At 32.3% G+C, this 19,976-nt stretch overlaps 2 protein-coding genes across 2 annotated transcripts; both read left to right on the top strand.

Moving 5' to 3' along the window:
- Nucleotides 1–6,267: 6,267 nt before the first annotated feature.
- On the top strand, nucleotides 6,268–8,435 carry LOC108215448 (adenylate isopentenyltransferase 3, chloroplastic). Its single transcript, XM_017387953.2, has one exon. The coding sequence runs from the start codon at nucleotides 6,547–6,549 to the stop codon at nucleotides 7,516–7,518; it is 972 nt and encodes a 323-aa protein (XP_017243442.1). The 5' UTR covers nucleotides 6,268–6,546; the 3' UTR covers nucleotides 7,519–8,435.
- Nucleotides 8,436–13,177: 4,742 nt separating this feature from the next.
- On the top strand, nucleotides 13,178–19,493 carry LOC108215447 (DUF21 domain-containing protein At4g14240-like). The gene is made up of 13 exons (XM_017387952.2): nucleotides 13,178–13,672; nucleotides 13,924–14,000; nucleotides 14,340–14,423; nucleotides 14,510–14,623; nucleotides 14,995–15,078; nucleotides 15,206–15,277; nucleotides 15,736–15,803; nucleotides 16,183–16,270; nucleotides 16,374–16,447; nucleotides 16,624–16,984; nucleotides 17,142–17,188; nucleotides 17,270–17,342; nucleotides 19,074–19,493. The coding sequence occupies exons 1-13, from the start codon at nucleotides 13,426–13,428 to the stop codon at nucleotides 19,161–19,163; spliced, it is 1,479 nt and encodes a 492-aa protein (XP_017243441.1). The 5' UTR covers nucleotides 13,178–13,425; the 3' UTR covers nucleotides 19,164–19,493.
- Nucleotides 19,494–19,976: the final 483 nt, after the last annotated feature.

The raw sequence follows: 19,976 nt of genomic DNA, 5'->3' as shown, positions 1-19,976 counted from the left end.
ATTTTTATGAGCAAGCTTAATCCCTATCTTGGCCTTTCATTGGAATATTTTAATTATTTAATTATTGCTAATGAAGAAGATTTAAGAGAAAAATAGCTCAATGAGTTCTAAGCAATGAGACTTACCGACAAAACAGGGAGGGTAAAAAGATATGATCCGGCATCCAAATTACTAAAAATGTCTTATCGGCCGGGCATCTCATATTATTAAAATTTATAAACAAAAAAAATAGTTATACTTCAAATATTAAATAAATACAAATAACATCTATGAGTAATGTTGTATCCACAAAACTGAATATAAAAATTTGTAAAAATTGAGATGATAATGAAAGTAGGATGTCTTAATTGACGTTATTAATAAACATATAGAATATCAATCTAATCAAAACTTAATACTTATTATTTTGTGAAAGATTTTGTATCTGATTTTACGCATCAACATTTCCTTAATAATATATTAAAAAAATCACAAACCTAAGGCAGCCACCCCGGACCCCTCCCTCCGTCACTGGTTGCAGTAGTGTAACGATAATACAGTTAAACCTCGATTAAGTAATATCCGATAAAGTAATAACCTCGCTTAAGTAATAAATTTTGTCGGTCCCAACTTGGGCCAATGTCGTAAAGTAATATTTTCGCTAAAAGCATAAGATAATAAAATTTTAGAAATTCATTAAAGGCCCAGGTATATGTAAAGTAATAATTCATGAATTATATATGTGTGTGTTTATATACATATATAATGTATATGAATTCAAAATTCAGTCCTTTTTAAAATATGAATCTATGGTAGCGTGTTTTTTCTTTGCACCAAGGCAAAAAAATAACCGCATCCTTGACTTTATGTAAAGGATAAATAATTCCAGTATGTTTTGCTCATATTATAACATGTATACTCTATCTAGTGCATGCATGAATTTAGTTTTCACATATGATTAATTATTATAAAAGTAATTTCAAATCAAATACATTGCATTTGACTGATTCTTGTTTTTAAAAATAATGAATTATAATTTATAAACATATAAAAATTCGGTAAAATAATAAAATATTATTTTATCAATAAAGTAATAAAATATTATTATATCAATAAAATAATAAATTCGGTAAAGTAATATTTTTTCCCGATCCCAGGGGTATTACTTTAAAGAGGTTTAACTGTAGTTAAGAATAATGCTTTGCAATTACAAACTAAAATGTACTCCCTCTATCCAATCATTTTTACAGTTTTTTTTTTGAGTGGTAATTTTTTATATTTTAAAATTATCAAAAAAAGTTAACGAGTCTACTATTTCTCCACTTTTCTTCCATTTACACTCTATTTTTATTTAATCATCTCTTTTATACATTAAAAATCAATGCGTCCACTATTTTACCACTTTTTTTTTTTTTTCCTACTCTTTAAACATATTTCTTAACCTCCATGCATTTATAATCATATATAAACAGACGACCGGGACGTATGATGCAGCTAGCATGAATTTTTAAGTCCAAATATGGTCTACCAAAGAAATGCAGACGGTAGTAGTGCTAGCTAGTGCTCGTTTGTGGCATCAATCCATTAACTATATATAACTTCAACTTCAATCGAGTATAATATGACTTTTGATTACGAGTCTAACATTTGGCTCAATCAATCAAATATATCTTTACTTTTGATCATTAGAACTCCACAAACATGTTTAATCACTTAATATTCGTAATTAGTCTATTCTTTAGATTTTTATAAAGTCCATTCTTTAGATTTGATCCCATTGATACATGTTTTGCGGTGAGATATAGCACGCAAGGACAAGGGTGGTAGCTTCGGAATCTATTCTTGTCCGAAATTGTATACAGGTCAATTATGGGTAAAATTAAAATTATTTATATTTTAGTATAATTAAATATTTAAATGTAACAGAATTAAATTATAACAATCAGCGGTCAATTTTACGTGATTTATAATTTTTATTTCAATCAAACAAGTTGTAATTAGGTCGAATTTGAATTGAGTTTCAAGTATCCTTTATAACGAAATCTTATTAGTCTAATTACCCGAAATGGGATTTCGATTAGTGTCTGAAATCATTCCTAGCCATCTTTTTCCACTAAAAATTTCTATGATAGGTTTTAAAGATCGTAGCATATATACTGTATATATCAATAGCACAGTGGAAAAAATATTTCGAACGTGAAATTTTTAGAGTTAGACTAATTTTTTGCTGAATGATATTATAACATCTTGTTAAGATTAGGTAATCTACGGGGATGTTTAGATTAGGGTTGGGATTGTGAATCGAAAATGGGATGGAGAGTATGAGAATGAGATTTAACGAGAATGAGAATGATATAGAAATCCAAGAGATGGCAAGGGTATGATTTAACCACCTAAAATGATCGAGGTTCTCATTCCATAGCACCAAATAACTAATCCAAACACCTATGCATGAGATTAGATTTCAATTCCCGATAACTGGGTTCAATTGAATGTATGCTGAAAATATTGATGCTAAGATACCTACTTGAGGTACACGGACCCTTTAAAGAACTCCTATGTCTCACTCATTTATATATATATATTTTTACATTGCTCGGCACACAGATTAATATTTTATAAATATAATTTTGTAACTTATTTTTAATTTTTATTATCTTATATTGAAAATAAGTTTTAATTTGTAAAATTATATTTTACAGAAATATTAAACATAGTATTTATCTTTGGCTTACTGAAAAAGGGTGTAACCAGCTGATCCACGTGGTTGAGACTTCACACTCTTACATGTCAACTTACAATTATATTCAATTGACTCTACAATCAAGCAAGATCAGATGAGCCATGTATCACAATATCACATGTCTTGTTCGAAGGTACAAATGAAATTTTAGAGTAATCTTAACAAAAAATAAAACCGTTATTCGGGTAATAAAACAAAAAAAGAGAAAAGCTATAGAGGTGCTCCATATATGTTTGGGATGGTGGACTTGAGGGCCAAGCACTAATGAGTCAACTAAGGATAATACTACACAATTGGAAACCATCTAAATACCACCATCCTCTACAAAATTGAAGGGTCGTTACATGTTTTTAGGCAATTGCCTCCCTAACAGCGTCTCTTCGTCACGGGGATGTGCCCATAACTTTAATTTCGATTCTCGCTTAATTTGAAATTTAAAGATAAATTTATTGTATATATTCAAAAATACATATACCAGCAAAAATGTATATGGTCATTGTCGCGGTGACAAAGATTAAGAGGTATATTCAATTGAGATTTTAAAGAAATGTTTCACTTGTGAAATCTCAATGTGTTTAAAAAGAATTTTAAAATATACATCGAAGACTTGAGTTAGTCAATTAAGATTTTATACTAAAAAATTTGGAACATTTAATTAGCGTTTTAAATTATGTATAAAAATTTGATATATTCAACTGAAATTAATTAAAATTCATGAAAATATGATAATATTTGATGCCGATGATTCGTTTGTATTTTCTAAGATGATGGATTTTGTTAAAATTTTCAGGGTATTTCATATTTTTTGAAATACCATCATAATCCATGAAAATTTGAAATATTGCGCTTAAATTTTGAAGGCTCTACATCAGTTCTATGATATTTTATTTACAATCCGCATAAAATTAAAATAAAATAAAATTCAAAAAAATTCATATAATATTTATGATACATTAAAATCTCATCTGAATGCACCCCTCATATTCTCATATTCATATAAAAATACACACATTCATCGACTTGTCATTCCTGATTTTCGATAAATTTACCTAATATTTATGATAAGTTTTGAGAATAACCACCATAAATTTGATCATATCTATCATGAGAAGAATATAAAACTTTGTGTACGGACTCGTATGTGTATGTAAATCTCCAAATATGACAAAAACAAGAAGAATAAAAGCTAAAATTGGTGCCAACTACAAAGTTAGTAATAATTTTCAAACCACTCACTAGCAAATGCACTAGGAATCGAATGTTATGTGCCATGCATTATATAAAGCACGCTCAGTCTCGTCTAATTCAACTAGTGTTTTGACAAATCCTTTTAGTCAATTTCAGAACATATATATTATTCTTTTTTAATCTTTCTTTCTTTTTTTGTCGTTTAATAGATAATGATAACATATATAATCAACTTTAAGGTAATTTACATTACTATAATTGGCATTATACTCCCATTACCATAAATAAGAATTATCTTAAGTGATGTGTGACCCATTTTGTATATCGACGAGTCTAATCACAAGAGAAACTTTAATCAAAGTCATTGACATTTTTAATGATTCGATTGATAGAGACTTGCATATTCACGCTCAGTTAGTTTGCTGAAGATCAGTGGAGTAAATAGTAATTTTTTGAATTTTTTTTGATTTATCTGTCATTTATTTGATTAAAATATGTTTATAAAAGTATTTTTTAAATTTGCCTGACTTTATGAAAAACAATCTTTGAATTTTTTAGTGTTTCTTTTTTTTTTTCCCATAAAAATAAAATAATTTTTCAAGAGATGAAAATCTTCACAAAAAAAGAGATAAATTCATTGAAATGACTTTCTCATTTGAACAAAGTAATATATTCTCCAAAATAAGGCTCAAATTGTTTTTTGAATAGTAGTTTTATTTTGGGAAACATTTTTATTAATAATTATTTCTTAACCAACAGTTTTCATATATATCATTTGAATGGAAAGTCCTTGTAAAAAGTTTTTCATGAGAAGTTTCTTGAAAACAATTTTTTGGTGAATAATTCTCTGGAAATTCTGGAATTTTCTTCTGATAAATTTTACAAAAATATCTAGAGAGTAATCCAGGTCAAATGGTCAAGCAACCAGAACTTTTAAGACTTGTTAAACTACTCTTGGAACCATATTCTTCACATGGAACCATCTTCTTTACCTTAATTTGTCCGTACTATGGAGATTAATCACTCTTGCCATGTACTTGCAATATGTTGACAGCGTAACACTCATTAACTCCGCATTAGTATGTTATTATCCGTTTGGTCCGCTCTGAGCCGTGACTAAGTCCGCACGGATTTGTTTTTGGACTCCTCCCAAAAAGCCTTATACTAATGGAGTTTTTGATAAATTTTCTTTATTTGTCCGATGTAAGACTTGAGTTGAATCCACTCAACACAATAATCACACAAAGTATCGTAATCGCCCACCGAAAAGGATGTTAAAACAATAGATTCATCTCAACGAAGGTCAACACAATAATCACACAAAGTACCAATAGATTCATCTCAACGAACTCCAATGCTAAAAAGTTTATGATTTGATTTTATGAGGACCAATTTTTTAAGGATTTTTGGAGATTATATATATTCTTGAAATGAAACATTACAAAATATATTATCATATTAGTTTTACTAACACTATTTTCTTAATTTTTTTTGGAGATTATTGATATTTTCTAATCAGAATGCATAAAATGTATTATTATGCAAAATATGTCCTGCTTATCTTATATTTTTAATAAAATAATGGTGTCCCTATGATTACTCTCCTGCCTCTGATACATTACTATCCGCAAATTTGTGATTTGAATCCTTGTGATTCATATGAGAAACTTGCGAACTTTCCCACCTGATGGTATTATTTCTTTGCGATAGCAGGCAGCTAGTAGAGAATATACAAATGTTATCGCATATGGCAAACAGAAAAGAACGCTACACATGAAAAATCTTAGTGCTTGTTCGGGAATTAACTTTCTATCAGAAGTAGTAGTTTCCCGGTAATTAAAATTCACAGGGAGCTAGTGATTAAGTGCTTATCCTCTATCGTCCTAGGTCCTCTACATATCATGGATATTCATACTTCATCAAAGTTGTTTTTTTCTTATTTTTGTCAACAAAACAATTTCATCTTTAACTACATTCTGGAAAGTTGAAATTCAGTACAGGAGACGCGACCAAGCGAGCACTTAGTATAAGACAATTTTTCACTAAATGATACTTTAGCATTTTTGTATACACATCAAAAATTTAGAATTAAGTTGTAAAGCGTTTTACTCGCTGAAAAATATGTTACGGGACCCGTACCGCAATAATATTATCAAACTACACACAGAGAACAACAGTTCACAGTTTGCAGAGCCAGAAATAAGATCAGAGAATTCACAAAGGTGAGAAATACAGAACATTTTCAAAATGTTCTCTCTTGGTGCCACTGATCCACTTGTTTTTTACGCATAAAAATTCTTGTTTTTTCCTCAACTCTCTGTGGCAACCAGTATAAAATCCCCTGCCCCATGCATCCCTTGTATTGCTATATAAATAAGCAGCAGCTTGGGTCTAACCAACAAAACATTTTATTCTTTTCTCCACTCATCCCCACTCTGTTTTGCCTCTCTGCAACGACATTTGAATCTCTCCTCTCCACTATGCAAATCCACCTCATGTGATCGAAGACTCGCGTCTCAGAGGATCAGGAGAACGATCAGGATACTAAAAGACGTTCCCAGTGCACAAGACTTGGGAGAACGATCAGGATACTAAAAGGCGTTCCCAGAGCACAAGACTCGTGCAAAAAAATAAAAATGTCGATGTTCACGTGCAAACAAATTAGTCCTTCCCTAAACATGCCTGATGGCAGGCACGTCCTGCCATTTCTCCACGGCTCCAGGACGTCAAAAGAGAAGGTTGTGGTTGTCATGGGAGCCACTGGAACCGGGAAGTCCAAGCTCTCAATAGACGTGGCAACTCGGTTCAGTGGCGAAGTAGTGAACTCTGACAAAATGCAAGTCTACGAAGGCCTAGACGTGATCACGAATAAGATCAGTGAGGAGGAATCATGTGGAGTCCCTCACCATCTATTAGGCATAATTGATGCTAATGCAGATTTCACATCAACGAATTTCTGCAACATGGCTTCACTAGCTATGAGATCAACCGTGGGACGAGGCCAGCTTCCAATTATTGTTGGAGGCTCGAATTCGTTCATTGAGGCTCTCGTGGACGATGAAATTCATCAATTCAGATCGAGGTACGAGTGTTGTTTCCTTTGGGTGGATGTCTCAATGCCAGTCCTCCAGAGATTCGTGTCAGACCGCGTTGATCAGATGGTTGACAATGGAATGGTGAATGAGGCAAGGCAGATGTTTAGTTTAGATGGTGATTATTCGAGAGGTGTCAAGAAGTCGATAGGTTTACCCGAATTTGATCACTATTTCAGAGCAGAACGGTTTGCTGATCTGGAAACTCGGAAAAAATTACTTAAAAAAGCAATAGATGAGGTGAAGAAAAACACGTGTAAATTAGCTTGTCGTCAGGTGGAAAAAATTCATCGACTAAGAACCAATAAGAAATGGAAGATTCATAGGCTTGATGCAACAGACGCGTTTCTGAAGCAGGGCAGGAGGTCTGATAAGGCGTGGGACGAGCTTGTGGCAGCGCCAAGCAGGGCTATAGTGAGCCAATTTCTCAGCACTTTCGAGTCTAAGAAGTACTACATGGACACATCTGTCAGAGGGGCGGCCATCGAGACAGCCATGGTGACTGCAACTTATTAGAAGTGTGAGATGTGAAGTTCCACTTGATAAAGTGTTTTACAATTTTGGCTTCATCGACGAATTTGTTGTGTCTTTCCTGTTGTGGCCACTAAACAGCATTAGTTATTTTACACTTGGAGAATAAAGTGACTGAGATTTGAGAGCTGTTGTCTAATCATGTGAGACTTATGTACAAAAGACCAAATTTTTCATAAACATTTTGTTTTTGTCGAATCTCAGTTGCAGTCTGCAGATTTTTTAAGAGTCACACTGTCACAGTGCCAGATCTTTAACTGAGGCTCGAGTCTTCGACCTCTTATTAAGCCAGAGGAGGGAGGAGCTCATCATTTATAATGGTCAGTCGCAAACTCATTAAGTTTCAGACAATAAGAAGCTCAAATCGATGGTAAACATACATTCCAGATATAGACTGCTGAGATATCCATTTACATGAAACACGAAAGTACAAGAACTCATCAGTAGAACGAGTTGGAAAAGTAAACTTGTTATTTTTGTAGTCATGAACAATATATTCAGCAGATCGATCTAGTACTATAACCACTGACACAACTCGTATGTTAACTATGTGGTGCATGGTGGAACATAATATGTTAAGTGACCAATTCTGCCAAAAACTCGAGGTCTTAGGAGAAGGGCTTACCTGCAAGTGACCAATTCTTCGAGCCTTGTTGCTATAGGCTAATTTTTTTCATCGAATCAGGAAGGTGAGCGTGGATGAATCATGGATCACATATAATGGAATGCCACGATTTGCAGACGGATTTGCACCGGACAAGTGATCGTACAGGCAACAATAAAAGTATCTCGATTATAAGTTCTTCACACAAGTAATAACTGCTCCTACTTCTCACCATTCTGCCAAACAATTGTTACAGCTTCAAGTTCTGTGGCCAATATAAAGTTGTAGAAAGACAACAACTACTCATTGCATGTTAGCTCATAAGATCAAATTAGCTAGTACTAGACAAGGAAAGACCATTCTAGGGGATATGTTAACAACTGTTGATTTATTATGGGGAAAATGTTACCCGCCAAAAATTGTTCCTGATTTTTTTATAAAAATTTTAGCTGGTAATTTATTATTCATCATAATATCCATATAAATCATTAAATTCCTGATTTTTTAATAAAAATTTTAGGGGTTAATAATCAAGTGAGTCATCAAAGTGGACTCAATATATCAAGTTGGTCATTGAACTCAAAACCGTCTCAAATTAGTCACTTGAGTCAGTTACATGTATCTTTAAATATGAGTTCAAAGATTAAAAGTATTATTTATATAGATTTACACATTATTCTTGAATGTTACCACAACTTAGTACAAGGTTATGACTTCTAGTATTTATGCTAATATATTTAGATTTTATCAAGTTTATTTGTTATTTATTTTTTATTATATAGTTAATTCCTTTATTTTAATTAAAAATAAATAATAAATAAACTTGATAAAATCAAAATATATTATTATAAATACCAGAAGTCATAACATTGTACTTAGTTGTGGTATCATTCAAGAATAATGCATAAACTCCTGTAAATAATATTTTTAATCCTTCAGCTCATATTTAAAGATACGTGTAACCGACTTAAGTGACCAATTTGAGACGGTTTTGAGTTCAGTGACCAACTTGATATATTGAGCCCACTCTGGTGACTCACTTGATTATTAACCCAAAATTTTAGCTGGTAATCTATTATTCATCATAATATCCATATAAATCATTAAATGAAAATCAGTTATCACGTTATTTGATAAATAAAATATCCTTCAATTTGTTAGTTAGCTTAATTTATTTTATAATAAAAGAAGATTTTTATTAAAATAAAGTATTTGACAAGAGAGTATTCACCCTATGTGATGGAAGAGGAAAAAAAATTAATAAAACTATTTAACGTAAAACATGTGCTATGGTACTCCATCACAAAGCTTCCAAAGTACCCACATCAAACACACAAACACAAACACGTCCAGCTCGATCTTCTTTGGAATGTAAAATTTTATTGTTTAAATTTCCATAATATTTTACATATTTTTGGGATGATGATAAAAATTTTATAATGAAAAGAATTTTTATTTGAGATTTTACTCTATTATGAGAAAGTACACCATTAAAAAAAATGATACTATATTATATTTTCTTCATCCACTTGGTTTTAATAATTTAACAATTAATTCATAAAAATATATGCTAAAAATAATATAAAAACACCTAAAAGATTCCAAATTTTCAATTGTACAAGGCGAAACGAATGCTAAAATCTCGGACAAAATGTGTCCCCATCATATATAAGATTTAAATTTCTAACTTTCTAAGCACGTCATATCTTCTTTCAATATTATTTTAACAACAATTCTTTATACATCACTGAATTGACTCGACCATATATAAAATGCATTTTAGATTCCACGTGCTTTGTTAATCTATAGAAAGACCAACTTGACTAATACTTAATTATGTATTTAAAACTTCATAGCTGGACGCTAATATTTCGATTAATTAAAATAATGTTTGGGCATAACTACATTACGGTTTATAAAAATACGGGTTAATTTATATTTTCATAAAATCATATTACAATTAAATAATATTTTAAATATTTATGTTGTTTAGGTAATATGAAAAAGTAAATTTATGGTGGAGTTTGAATCAGAATTCTATAGTTGATTACAAAAATTGATGAATTTCTTTCAAAAATATGGAACCTTTATTTAAAAACAAATTTTACTTGCTTTTAAGTACAGAATTATTACTTATTTTTGGGTATAAAATTGCGGCCAAAGTCGTATGCAACAACTATGCTAGGTCATTTCGTGGAAAATTTATATATCTGAAACATTAATTTTGGATTTATGTGTCTATAAATATATAATTTTAAAACATGGAAACAAGCACCGAAGAACGTTCTTATTTTATTTATTCACATTTTGCGTCCTCGTCAACTATGCAAACACGAGATATGCATTTTCTTTAGAGTGAACTGGCAATTTGATGACATGCAAAATTTTATGAGAAAATAAATTTAAATTAAACCTCATTGTTTCTTCTTCAACCTTACTCTCGAGTTACTTTAATGATCCGTACAATTATTCATAATTTAGTTATATTTTTTACATAACTTTCCCACAAGTTTTATTATCATTTTACTAATATAATTTAAATTTAATATAAAATTCAAATGTGGATTATTATTAGAGTTGTCATTTAATTAATTTTTATAGAAATCTATTTTTAGAAATTTAATTATAATTACTCCCTCCGTCCAACCAATCCTTTATATATAGCTCGGGGGAAAAGAGAAAGAAAAGTATGTAAAGTGGTGAGACTAATTGATTTTTAATGTATTAAAGAAAGATAACGAGGCAATAGTAGTATGAAAAGAAAAGAAAAGTAAGAAAAAAATGAAACATATTTATTATTTTTGATAAGTTTTGAAATATAAATTATTGGACGGACGGAGGAAATATATATTTTAAAAATCACAATAAGACATCTTAGAACACCAGTAGAGATGTTCTAATGAAATTCTCGTCATTCTCATCATACTACGAGAAAATAATAATAATATTTTAAAATAACAAAATTTGTACACAAAAATTTCGGTAGAAATATATATATATGTGACCCGAAAACTATTCGCAAAACCTGAACCAAACGATAGATTCCAATTCAAATTAAGAAAACCCAATAAGAGCATCTCCAACCATCTAAAACCCTTGGCTAAAAGGTGAGTTGACATACTTAAAATAAAAAAATTTAGCCAACAGTTTCAAAAACTCAACTCCAACCATGCTCAGCTGTTGTCTATAAATTTAGCCAACCTCCTATGGATGGCTAAATTTGTCGAACCTCTACAGGTCTGTAAGAAAATCTGTAAGAAGATTGTACATCATTTATTACCATATTGAATTGGTATATTCTATCTTAACAATTTAAAATATTAATAACATGCTATTTTTAAATTATAGCCAACCAATATAGCCAGTACCATTGAAGCAAAATGTCTTACAGGTTCAGCAAATTTTACATAATATCTTACAGGTCCAATTTAGCCAACGATTATAGCCAACACCGTTGGAGATGCTCTACTTTCCATTCATCTATATCCAAACTTCCAAAACCAAAACACACATCATGCACCATACCATAAACAGGAAATACAGCTACTTTTCTCGGGCCTCGCAACGCCGTCCTTTTCTCTTCCTTTTTGATACTCCCTCCATCCCACCAGATTCTTTACAGTTTCCTTTTTGGGATGTCCCATCCAATTCTTTACATTTCAAAACTTACCAAAAATAGTAAATGGGTCCCACCAAAAATTGATGGGTCCCGCCACTTCACCCACTTTTCTTTCTCTTTTCCACTACTTTATACATATTTCTTAACCTCCGTGCCCAAACCAAACGTAAAGAATTGGCTGGGACGGAGGGAGTACTTATGTCTCGTTTTAGATGATAGTTTAAAATTTTGACACGTATGTTTAAATTTAAAAATTAATAATTATATTTTCTAAAGTTTTAATTTTATATTAATTAATAATTTAAATTCTAAATTTTCATTTGAAATAAATGTTATAAAATTATTATTTTAGACGTGATTTTCTTAACACTTTCAAATATGAGTAAAAATATTATAATTAATTAAAACATCACCTATATTCTATATATCTCTTTTAATAACCGTATACAGTCATAGTATAAGAGCATCTCAAGTTATCAACCATGGAAAAAGCTTAGCTAAAAAGCTGAGTGGACATATTAAAAATAAAAAATATACCCAATCTTTTAAAAAATCACTCCAATCATATTCATCCATTTTCTATAATTATAGTCAACCTACTATAAACAAATATATTATAAGAAATTTGTAGAAAGATTAACATCACTTGTTACCATACTAAAGTGATATATTCAATTTACAACAATCTAAAATATTAATAAGATACTCCCTCCGTCCCACCAGGTTCTTTACAGTTTCCTTTTTGGGATGTCCCATCCAATTCTTTACATTCCAAAACTTACCAAATATAGTCAATGGGTCCCACCATTTCCCAACTTTTCCTCCCTTTTCACACTACTTTTACTCCCTTTTCACACTACTTTTACTCCACTATCTCTCTTTTATTCATTAAAAATTGATGGGTCCCACCACTTCACCCACTTTTCTTCATCTTTTCCACTACTTTATACATATTTCTTAACCTCCGTGCCCAAACCAAACGTAAAGAATTGGCTGGGACGGAGGGAGTACCATTTTTAAATTATACTCATCCAATATAGTCAATAACATCGAAGCAAAATGTCTTTCAAATTTGACAAATTTTACATAAAATCCTCATCCAATTTAACCAACAATTACAACCAGCTAATCTTATTTTGTAAAACATTATCAATCCCACCATATAATAACAATAAACTTCTAAAACCACAATATTTGTATCACAAGATTTTCATTAACACACACCTATGAACCTCCCCCACATGATAAATCCCAATTTAAATCAAGAAACCAAGCAATTCCCATCCATCCATATCAAAACTTCCTCCCCAAAAACACACATCACGCACACTACCATAAATGGAAACACTAGTCCAAATTAAAGTTGCATTCTTTCTCATACCCTCCTTTATTATGTCACACTTGATGCAAATCCCCAACACATGCCGTTCAAAGCCAAACTCACACACATGTTTCTCCATCTCTATCTCAACTCACACATGTTTCTACCTACGCGCTTATGATAAACATAAACATAAGACACTCTCCTGGCTGCTATGCTATATAGTAGTATATATACTATTGTTTATTCACTTTGTTTCTTCAACTAATTCTCACTGACTTTCCCACCTAACCACTTTGAATATCCGGCGGCAAGGTAGTTTTCCGACGACCCTTTTGGCCGGAGATCATGAGGGTGGTGAGCATGAGCTCGGTGAGCTTGTTTGGCTTGTGGGCTGGCAGGAATTTCGGCGGCGGTGGGGGAGAGGAGATTGTGTTTGGATCACTTAAGTGGTATGTTTATGCCGGAGTTTCGTGCATTCTGGTGCTGTTTGCGGGGATCATGTCCGGGCTTACGTTGGGATTGATGTCGCTTGGAGTTGTGGAGCTGGAGATTTTGCAGAGGAGTGGCAGTGATAAGGAGAAGAGGCAAGCAGGTGACATGTTATTAAAGTCGAAACATTGAAAGTTCAAAATTCCGAAATTCGACTAACTGACGGAATTTTTGTGTGCTAATTTGCTAATTTATTTGTTGACCAGTATTGTTGATGATATTTTTGTTGATTAATTTATGCTAATTTATTCTTTGAAGACTATTGAATTGGTTTGGGAAATTATTATGTGAATGTTTTTTTTTCTTTCGAGTTGATTAGGGGAAGGTATATTAATTTCGGTTTTCTTGTCTCAGCTGCTATATTTCCGGTTGTCCAGAAGCAACATCAGCTTCTTGTTACCTTGCTTTTGTGTAATGCGGCAGCTATGGAGGTAACTTTGGGTTATGTACTTATGTTTTGATTTCGAATTTGTTTGGTATTTGTTTATGTCAATGAGCTGATTGTTATCTATTTATGTGTTCTTGTTCTAGCTCTAATATCTCTTTTGATTATTTGTCTTGTGAAATATATTTTCTAGCAAATTTCTGTACTGCTATACATCTAATTTGGAATGCTTTTCTTGGTTCTAACTTCGACGTATTAAATTGGGAAATCATTAAGTGTTAAATGTTAATTGTTAAAATGTTTTTTTGTGCTCTGAATTTTCCATCTTATTCGTTACTTTTTACAAATATACTGACTCTGGTTCCTTGATCAATGCTTCCTGTAGGCTCTCCCAATATTCCTGGATAGGATTTTTCATCCTGTTGTTGCCGTTGGGCTGTCAGTGACTTTTGTACTTATTTTCGGAGAGGTAATTATTTCTATCAATTTATCATGGTAATATGTTTTTAGAGGAAGTTTACAAAAACTTGACAAACTTTCTACATGCTATTTCAGATTATCCCGCAAGCCATATGCAGCAGATACGGGCTTGCTGTCGGTGCCAATCTCGTGTGGCTTGTTCGATCTTTGATGATGCTCTGCTATCCTATTGCATATCCTATAGGAAAGGTAATTTTATGTACTTGTTGCTCATTTACATATTATTTTGTGTTCTAATCTGACTTGGACTTGACACCTTTCAAGGTGAATGTGGTGAGGTATACTGCGGAGACAAATGAATTAAAACAAAACTACCATCTTGAGAAAATTGCTAGCTTGTGCTTTACTCTTCTCACTCGCTTTGGTGAAGACTTGAATATTATTATTGAACTTTTGTTAAGTATCTGTTTGTATAGAAGTGGTCACTATATTCCTGAATCTCCTTATGTTCTGTATATGTAATCTTTTTAGACTGTAATCACATATTCACATTTTAAGCTCCTTCTAACACAGGTGCATCACCAAATCTTTGGTCCTTAATCGTTTACTGACATTTTCAGGTTCTTGATGCTGCCTTGGGACATAATCATGTTTTATTCAGGCGTCCGCAACTGAAAGCTCTCGTCTCTATTCATGGCCAAGAGGTATATGCTTTGTTATAAGCCGCAACATTGTCCGGCAATTGAAAGTACTGTATATACTTTGTGACAGTTAGTGACATATCTTTGTTTAATTACTTTTTAAAAGACCGGTTCATGTTGTCTATCTTAGGCTGGTAAAGGCGGTGAACTCACGCATGATGAGACTACCATCATAAGTGGAGCACTTGATTTAACATTGAAGGTTTGTAAGTTCACTCAAGAGCTGTTCTTTTGTACTCTTCATTTGCAAGTTTGGGCAATCAAACATTTTATTCTTCAAATATAACTACACAGACGAGTTTTACACAAGCAATACCCATTTTGTAACACCTGTTTTTGTTGAAAGTAGCATTTTTTCCAAGTAATAACAATTTTCTAATCATTGTTTCCGTATTTCATTTGATCCCAAATTAGAATTGAAATCTACCACTTTTTACTTACTTAATATTGCTTTACATTATTTTAATTCTACAAGTCCTTGGGAGGATCCTAAATAATATCTGTGTGTGCTCGTAAGTCATAACTCATCATTACTTTTTATAAGGCATGTTTCGTAGTTTTATTAATGATACCACAGAATTTCTTCTTATCTATTGTGCTTGTTGCATGCATGTCTTTGATAAGACATTGGGGACTTGATATTTCTTGTGTTTTGTGCAGACTGCGGAGGAGGCTATGACACCTATTGAATCCACATTTTCACTAGATGTCAATTCCAAATTAGATTGGTGTGTATTAAGCTAGCTCTTTTTATCATGTAATCTAATTCTTTTCTTGAGTTCTATAAAGATGGGGATAGTTGCCAAGCATGCCCCATATTTTTTTGTCTGTGCAGCTGTGCGCGCATTGCGTTAAGAAATTCAGACTGTGCAGCTGTGCACGCATTGCGTTAAGAAATTCAGACTGCGCAGCTGTGCACGCATTGCGTTAAGAAATTCAAACCGCGCAGCTGTGCACGCATTGCGTTAAGAAATTGAGACCGCGCAAAGCGCATGACCCATTTATTACAATTTCCTGACTTCATTCAATATGGCGCCACTTTCACTTTTTTTCACATAATGCCCTGAAATGCTCGAAATAACAGATTCTTTATTTCTTATCATGTAGGGAAGCAATTGGAAAAATCCTTGCGCGAGGTCATAGCCGAATACCCATCTTCTCCGGGAACACGAATAACATTATTGGACTTTTACTGGTCAGTATGAAAACTTATATTTACCAATTTAAGCAGGTATGATGATCTCTTTGCTGGCTGACTGTAAGGTTTTCCCTTATTTTACTCTGGTCTGGAAATACAGGTCAAAAGTCTTTTAACAGTTCGAGCAGAAACTGAGACTCCCGTTAGTGCTGTTTCTATCAGAAGAATCCCTAGGTTTGTTTCTCAACCACTTATGAAATTTTATCTTGGCTTCATTTTAAGGCTTGTATGTAATTTACAAGTAGAATATGGTGGTATACATTTACTTGTAAGTTAATATAGTTTCTTTTACCTTTTCTAGTACCCTAGTAATACTTGACATGTTGGAAATCCATAAAATATAATTGCAGAGTACCGGCAAATATGCCCTTGTATGATATTCTCAATGAGTTTCAAAAGGGGAGCAGTCATATGGCAGCTGTTGTCAAAGCAAAGACCGGAAACACTGTGTCAGATGCTGTTGAAGAGAAAGGTGTTGGAAATAAATATCCTAATGGAAATCACCAGTTAACTGTCCCCCTGCTGTCAGAGATCGATGAAGAATCAGATAGTTTTGTGGTTGAAGTAGATAATTCTTCAAATACTACGGTGCATAAGCAAACTTTGATCACAGAGGATGGCGTAACAGTAACAGATGTGGCGGATAGTATTGAAGACGGAGAAGTCATTGGCATAATCACCCTGGAAGATGTATTTGAAGAGCTTTTGCAAGTACTGTATCTTATTCCTTTACTGAAAATGTTTTCTATTTAATATACAAGACATAAAAAGCATCACTCTTTAGTTCTTATATGCATGGATATCCCTTTTGTTTTCTCCTTCTACGTGATGAGTAAAATTTAACTCTTTTTTTTTTGTTGCTATGTAGGAGGAGATCGTTGATGAGACTGATGTGTACATTGATGTGCATAGAAGGTATATAGAACTTCTTGCCTTACTTTATAACCTCAATTTTGAGCTGTTTACAGTGTTGATGTCAAACTATGGTTATCTCAGGATACGTGTAGCTGCTGCAGCTGCTGCCTCATCAATCGCACGCGCGCCTTCAAATCGGAAGTTGATGCCAAAGGTTAATGCAAACTGAAGTAATAGATATCAGTAGTTAAGTGATAAATAAGTACATCGTACAAGTTCAGAAATTTGACTGATGTGTGTGTTAAAATAAGACATTGTGCAAGTTACTCTTTCTTTCTTTAATAATTTTAATGAACTTATGTTAAGTGTTAAGACAATCATGATGCTCAATATGTTTTTGTGTCCATTCATCTATGTCTAAATTTATCGAATTGTATTATTTGATTTGAACTGGAACTAATAATAATATGAGTAAACATTCCTAACACTAAATCAATGTGAAAATGTTTTTTTCTTGCTAAAGTTTTCCAACATGTCCCATGTGTAAATCTAAGAGTGAAATACTTTAGATTGCTGAAGTTCTTGGTGAGGTTTCCGTGGCCTAAAAGAAACCTTACAAATTTGATCTCAATTACAAGATACCCGTGTGAATTCTTTAATAACTCACTTGCTAAAATTTGAAAGTGGTTTTGTTGCTTGTCATTAATATTGAATACTGGTTTCTGTCGTCTCTAAGTTGTCATTATATAAGCTGAACACCATGGTCAGGGCTGGCCCTAAGGTTAGGTGACTGCCTAGGGCTCCCCTCTGACAAGAAGCATTAAATAATTACAAACACATGTATATCAAGTGAATTAAACTCATAATCTAGAACCAGATATTCCACTTTCTTTTACACTATCTTCTACTATCTGAACAAAATGTTTTGTTGTGCCTACATCTACTGAAGATGCTACATTGCTTTATTACACGCCCTTTTAAGAGAAATGGCACGATTTAAAAATTTCGTCTAGAGCACCTAAATCTCTAGGTCTGGCCCTGAACATGGTTAACAAATCAGTATCATTGACTATTGGCTGGCAAGACTATTGGTTTGTTCGACTAACATGTGTTTTCATTTCAAGAACTGACAAATATAGTTAATTTACCAGATTGAGAGTGCAAATGTCTTCCTTGCTTGAGATTTCCAACCCATGAATTGTGTGAACTGCTTCTGAAATACTTTAGTTTGCTTGTGGGTGCTTTGAATTATATCATAACCTACCTGCTAAAGGTTAACACTGGTTTTGTTTGGCTGCCTTTTTCTTTAATAACGAATGTTAATAGCATAAGTATTGAATAGTGAATTCTATTGCATGTTACTTCCCTTCGAGATAAGCTGGATTATAATCCCCGGACTAATACCTTATTAAACTCAAATATAAGGGATAGTAATCCTAAGAATTCATATTTTGATCATCTTTCTAGTTCATTTTTATGGGATTATAATGTCGTGTGAGAGAAGGTATTATAATCCCACAGAATGAATAAAAAAGATGATTGAAATCTAATTAATGGGATTAATCCCTTAAATTTGGAGAAAAAAACAAGTAATTATCCGGGGATAATAATCCACCAAAATAAACATGGCATTTGAGAGCATCAGTAGTTCATTTGAATAACTTGTGTTTTTATTTCAACAGTAACTAAAGACAGAGAATTAATCTAATTTTATCGTTAGGAAATTGTTCTGCTCTGGCAGCTAATGTAGATAGTACCTCTGCTTTGTATTTATGCTTGCTGCTATTTTATCCTGTTCTCTGCTATTTCTATAGTAACTAAAGAGCGAATTGATCTAATTTTATCGTTAGGAAATTGTCCTGCTGCTGGCAGCTAATGTAGATAGTATCTCTACTTTGTCTTTTATGCTTGCTTCTATTTTATTATGTTCTCTGCCAATCTTTAGGCCGGCCAGGGGAAGCAAGGCGAAACACAAAGCCCGCATTCAAGACCAACAAGAATCGCCAAGGAACCGATGTCAGGAGCCAACAGATGATCACATAGTCTATAAACATCACAATTGTAAAGTTCTGTTAAGCCTTGTTTTTGTTTACTTCATTTTACCAAAACTTGTAGTTCTACAAGATTGTAAATTTAAGTATAAGTTCGTAGATTTCATTGAAGTGGACAAATGTCCATGCAATTTTAGGTTCTGTTTTTGTCAGTTTAGGGTGTGAACTGTAAAGAACTATTCTATTATGTAGTTCTTTGCAGAGAAGAACAACAATGTTTACAAAGGGAGTTTTAGAAAGTTTGTGATTTGCATGAAGATATCAGTAGTTTTAATCACACAAAGTTATTGCATATATGTTACAGACTTACAGTATGTCCAGCAAACTTTTTGTGCATGGTAAATTTTATTTATATCCAGCGTTATGTTTTATTCCAAAATTTCTATTACTAGAAATAAGCAGGTTCTAAAAATCTCCAAGGTATTGAAATTCTTTTGATTAATTTCTGATTAATTTTTAAAAAATATTTTATCGGTTCATTGATTATATTTTGATTTGATTAAAAATCTTCGATAAATCTCTTTATCGAAGGCCAACCGATTAGTTTTGATTATCGATTTCTACAATCAAGGAAATAAGTAATAAAAATGCTTAAAAGTAAAAAGAAAAATTTTAAATTAGTTTGTAGCACATTTAACGAATTAATTTGTAATATTTATGTATTAATCCATGTTAAAATTAAAAATATATCAAAATTGATTTGTACTATGTTAGTAGCCAATAAAAAATTACTTGACACTAGAAATTCTCACAAAATCAATGTGATTATAATTTTCTCTTTATCAACTATAATATTT

This window comes from Daucus carota, chromosome 3, assembly GCF_001625215.2.
Source record: "Daucus carota subsp. sativus chromosome 3, DH1 v3.0, whole genome shotgun sequence".
NCBI lineage: Eukaryota > Viridiplantae > Streptophyta > Magnoliopsida > Apiales > Apiaceae > Daucus > Daucus carota.
The sequence above is the reverse complement of the archived record's forward strand: the minus strand, read 5'-3'. Positions and strand labels throughout refer to the sequence as shown.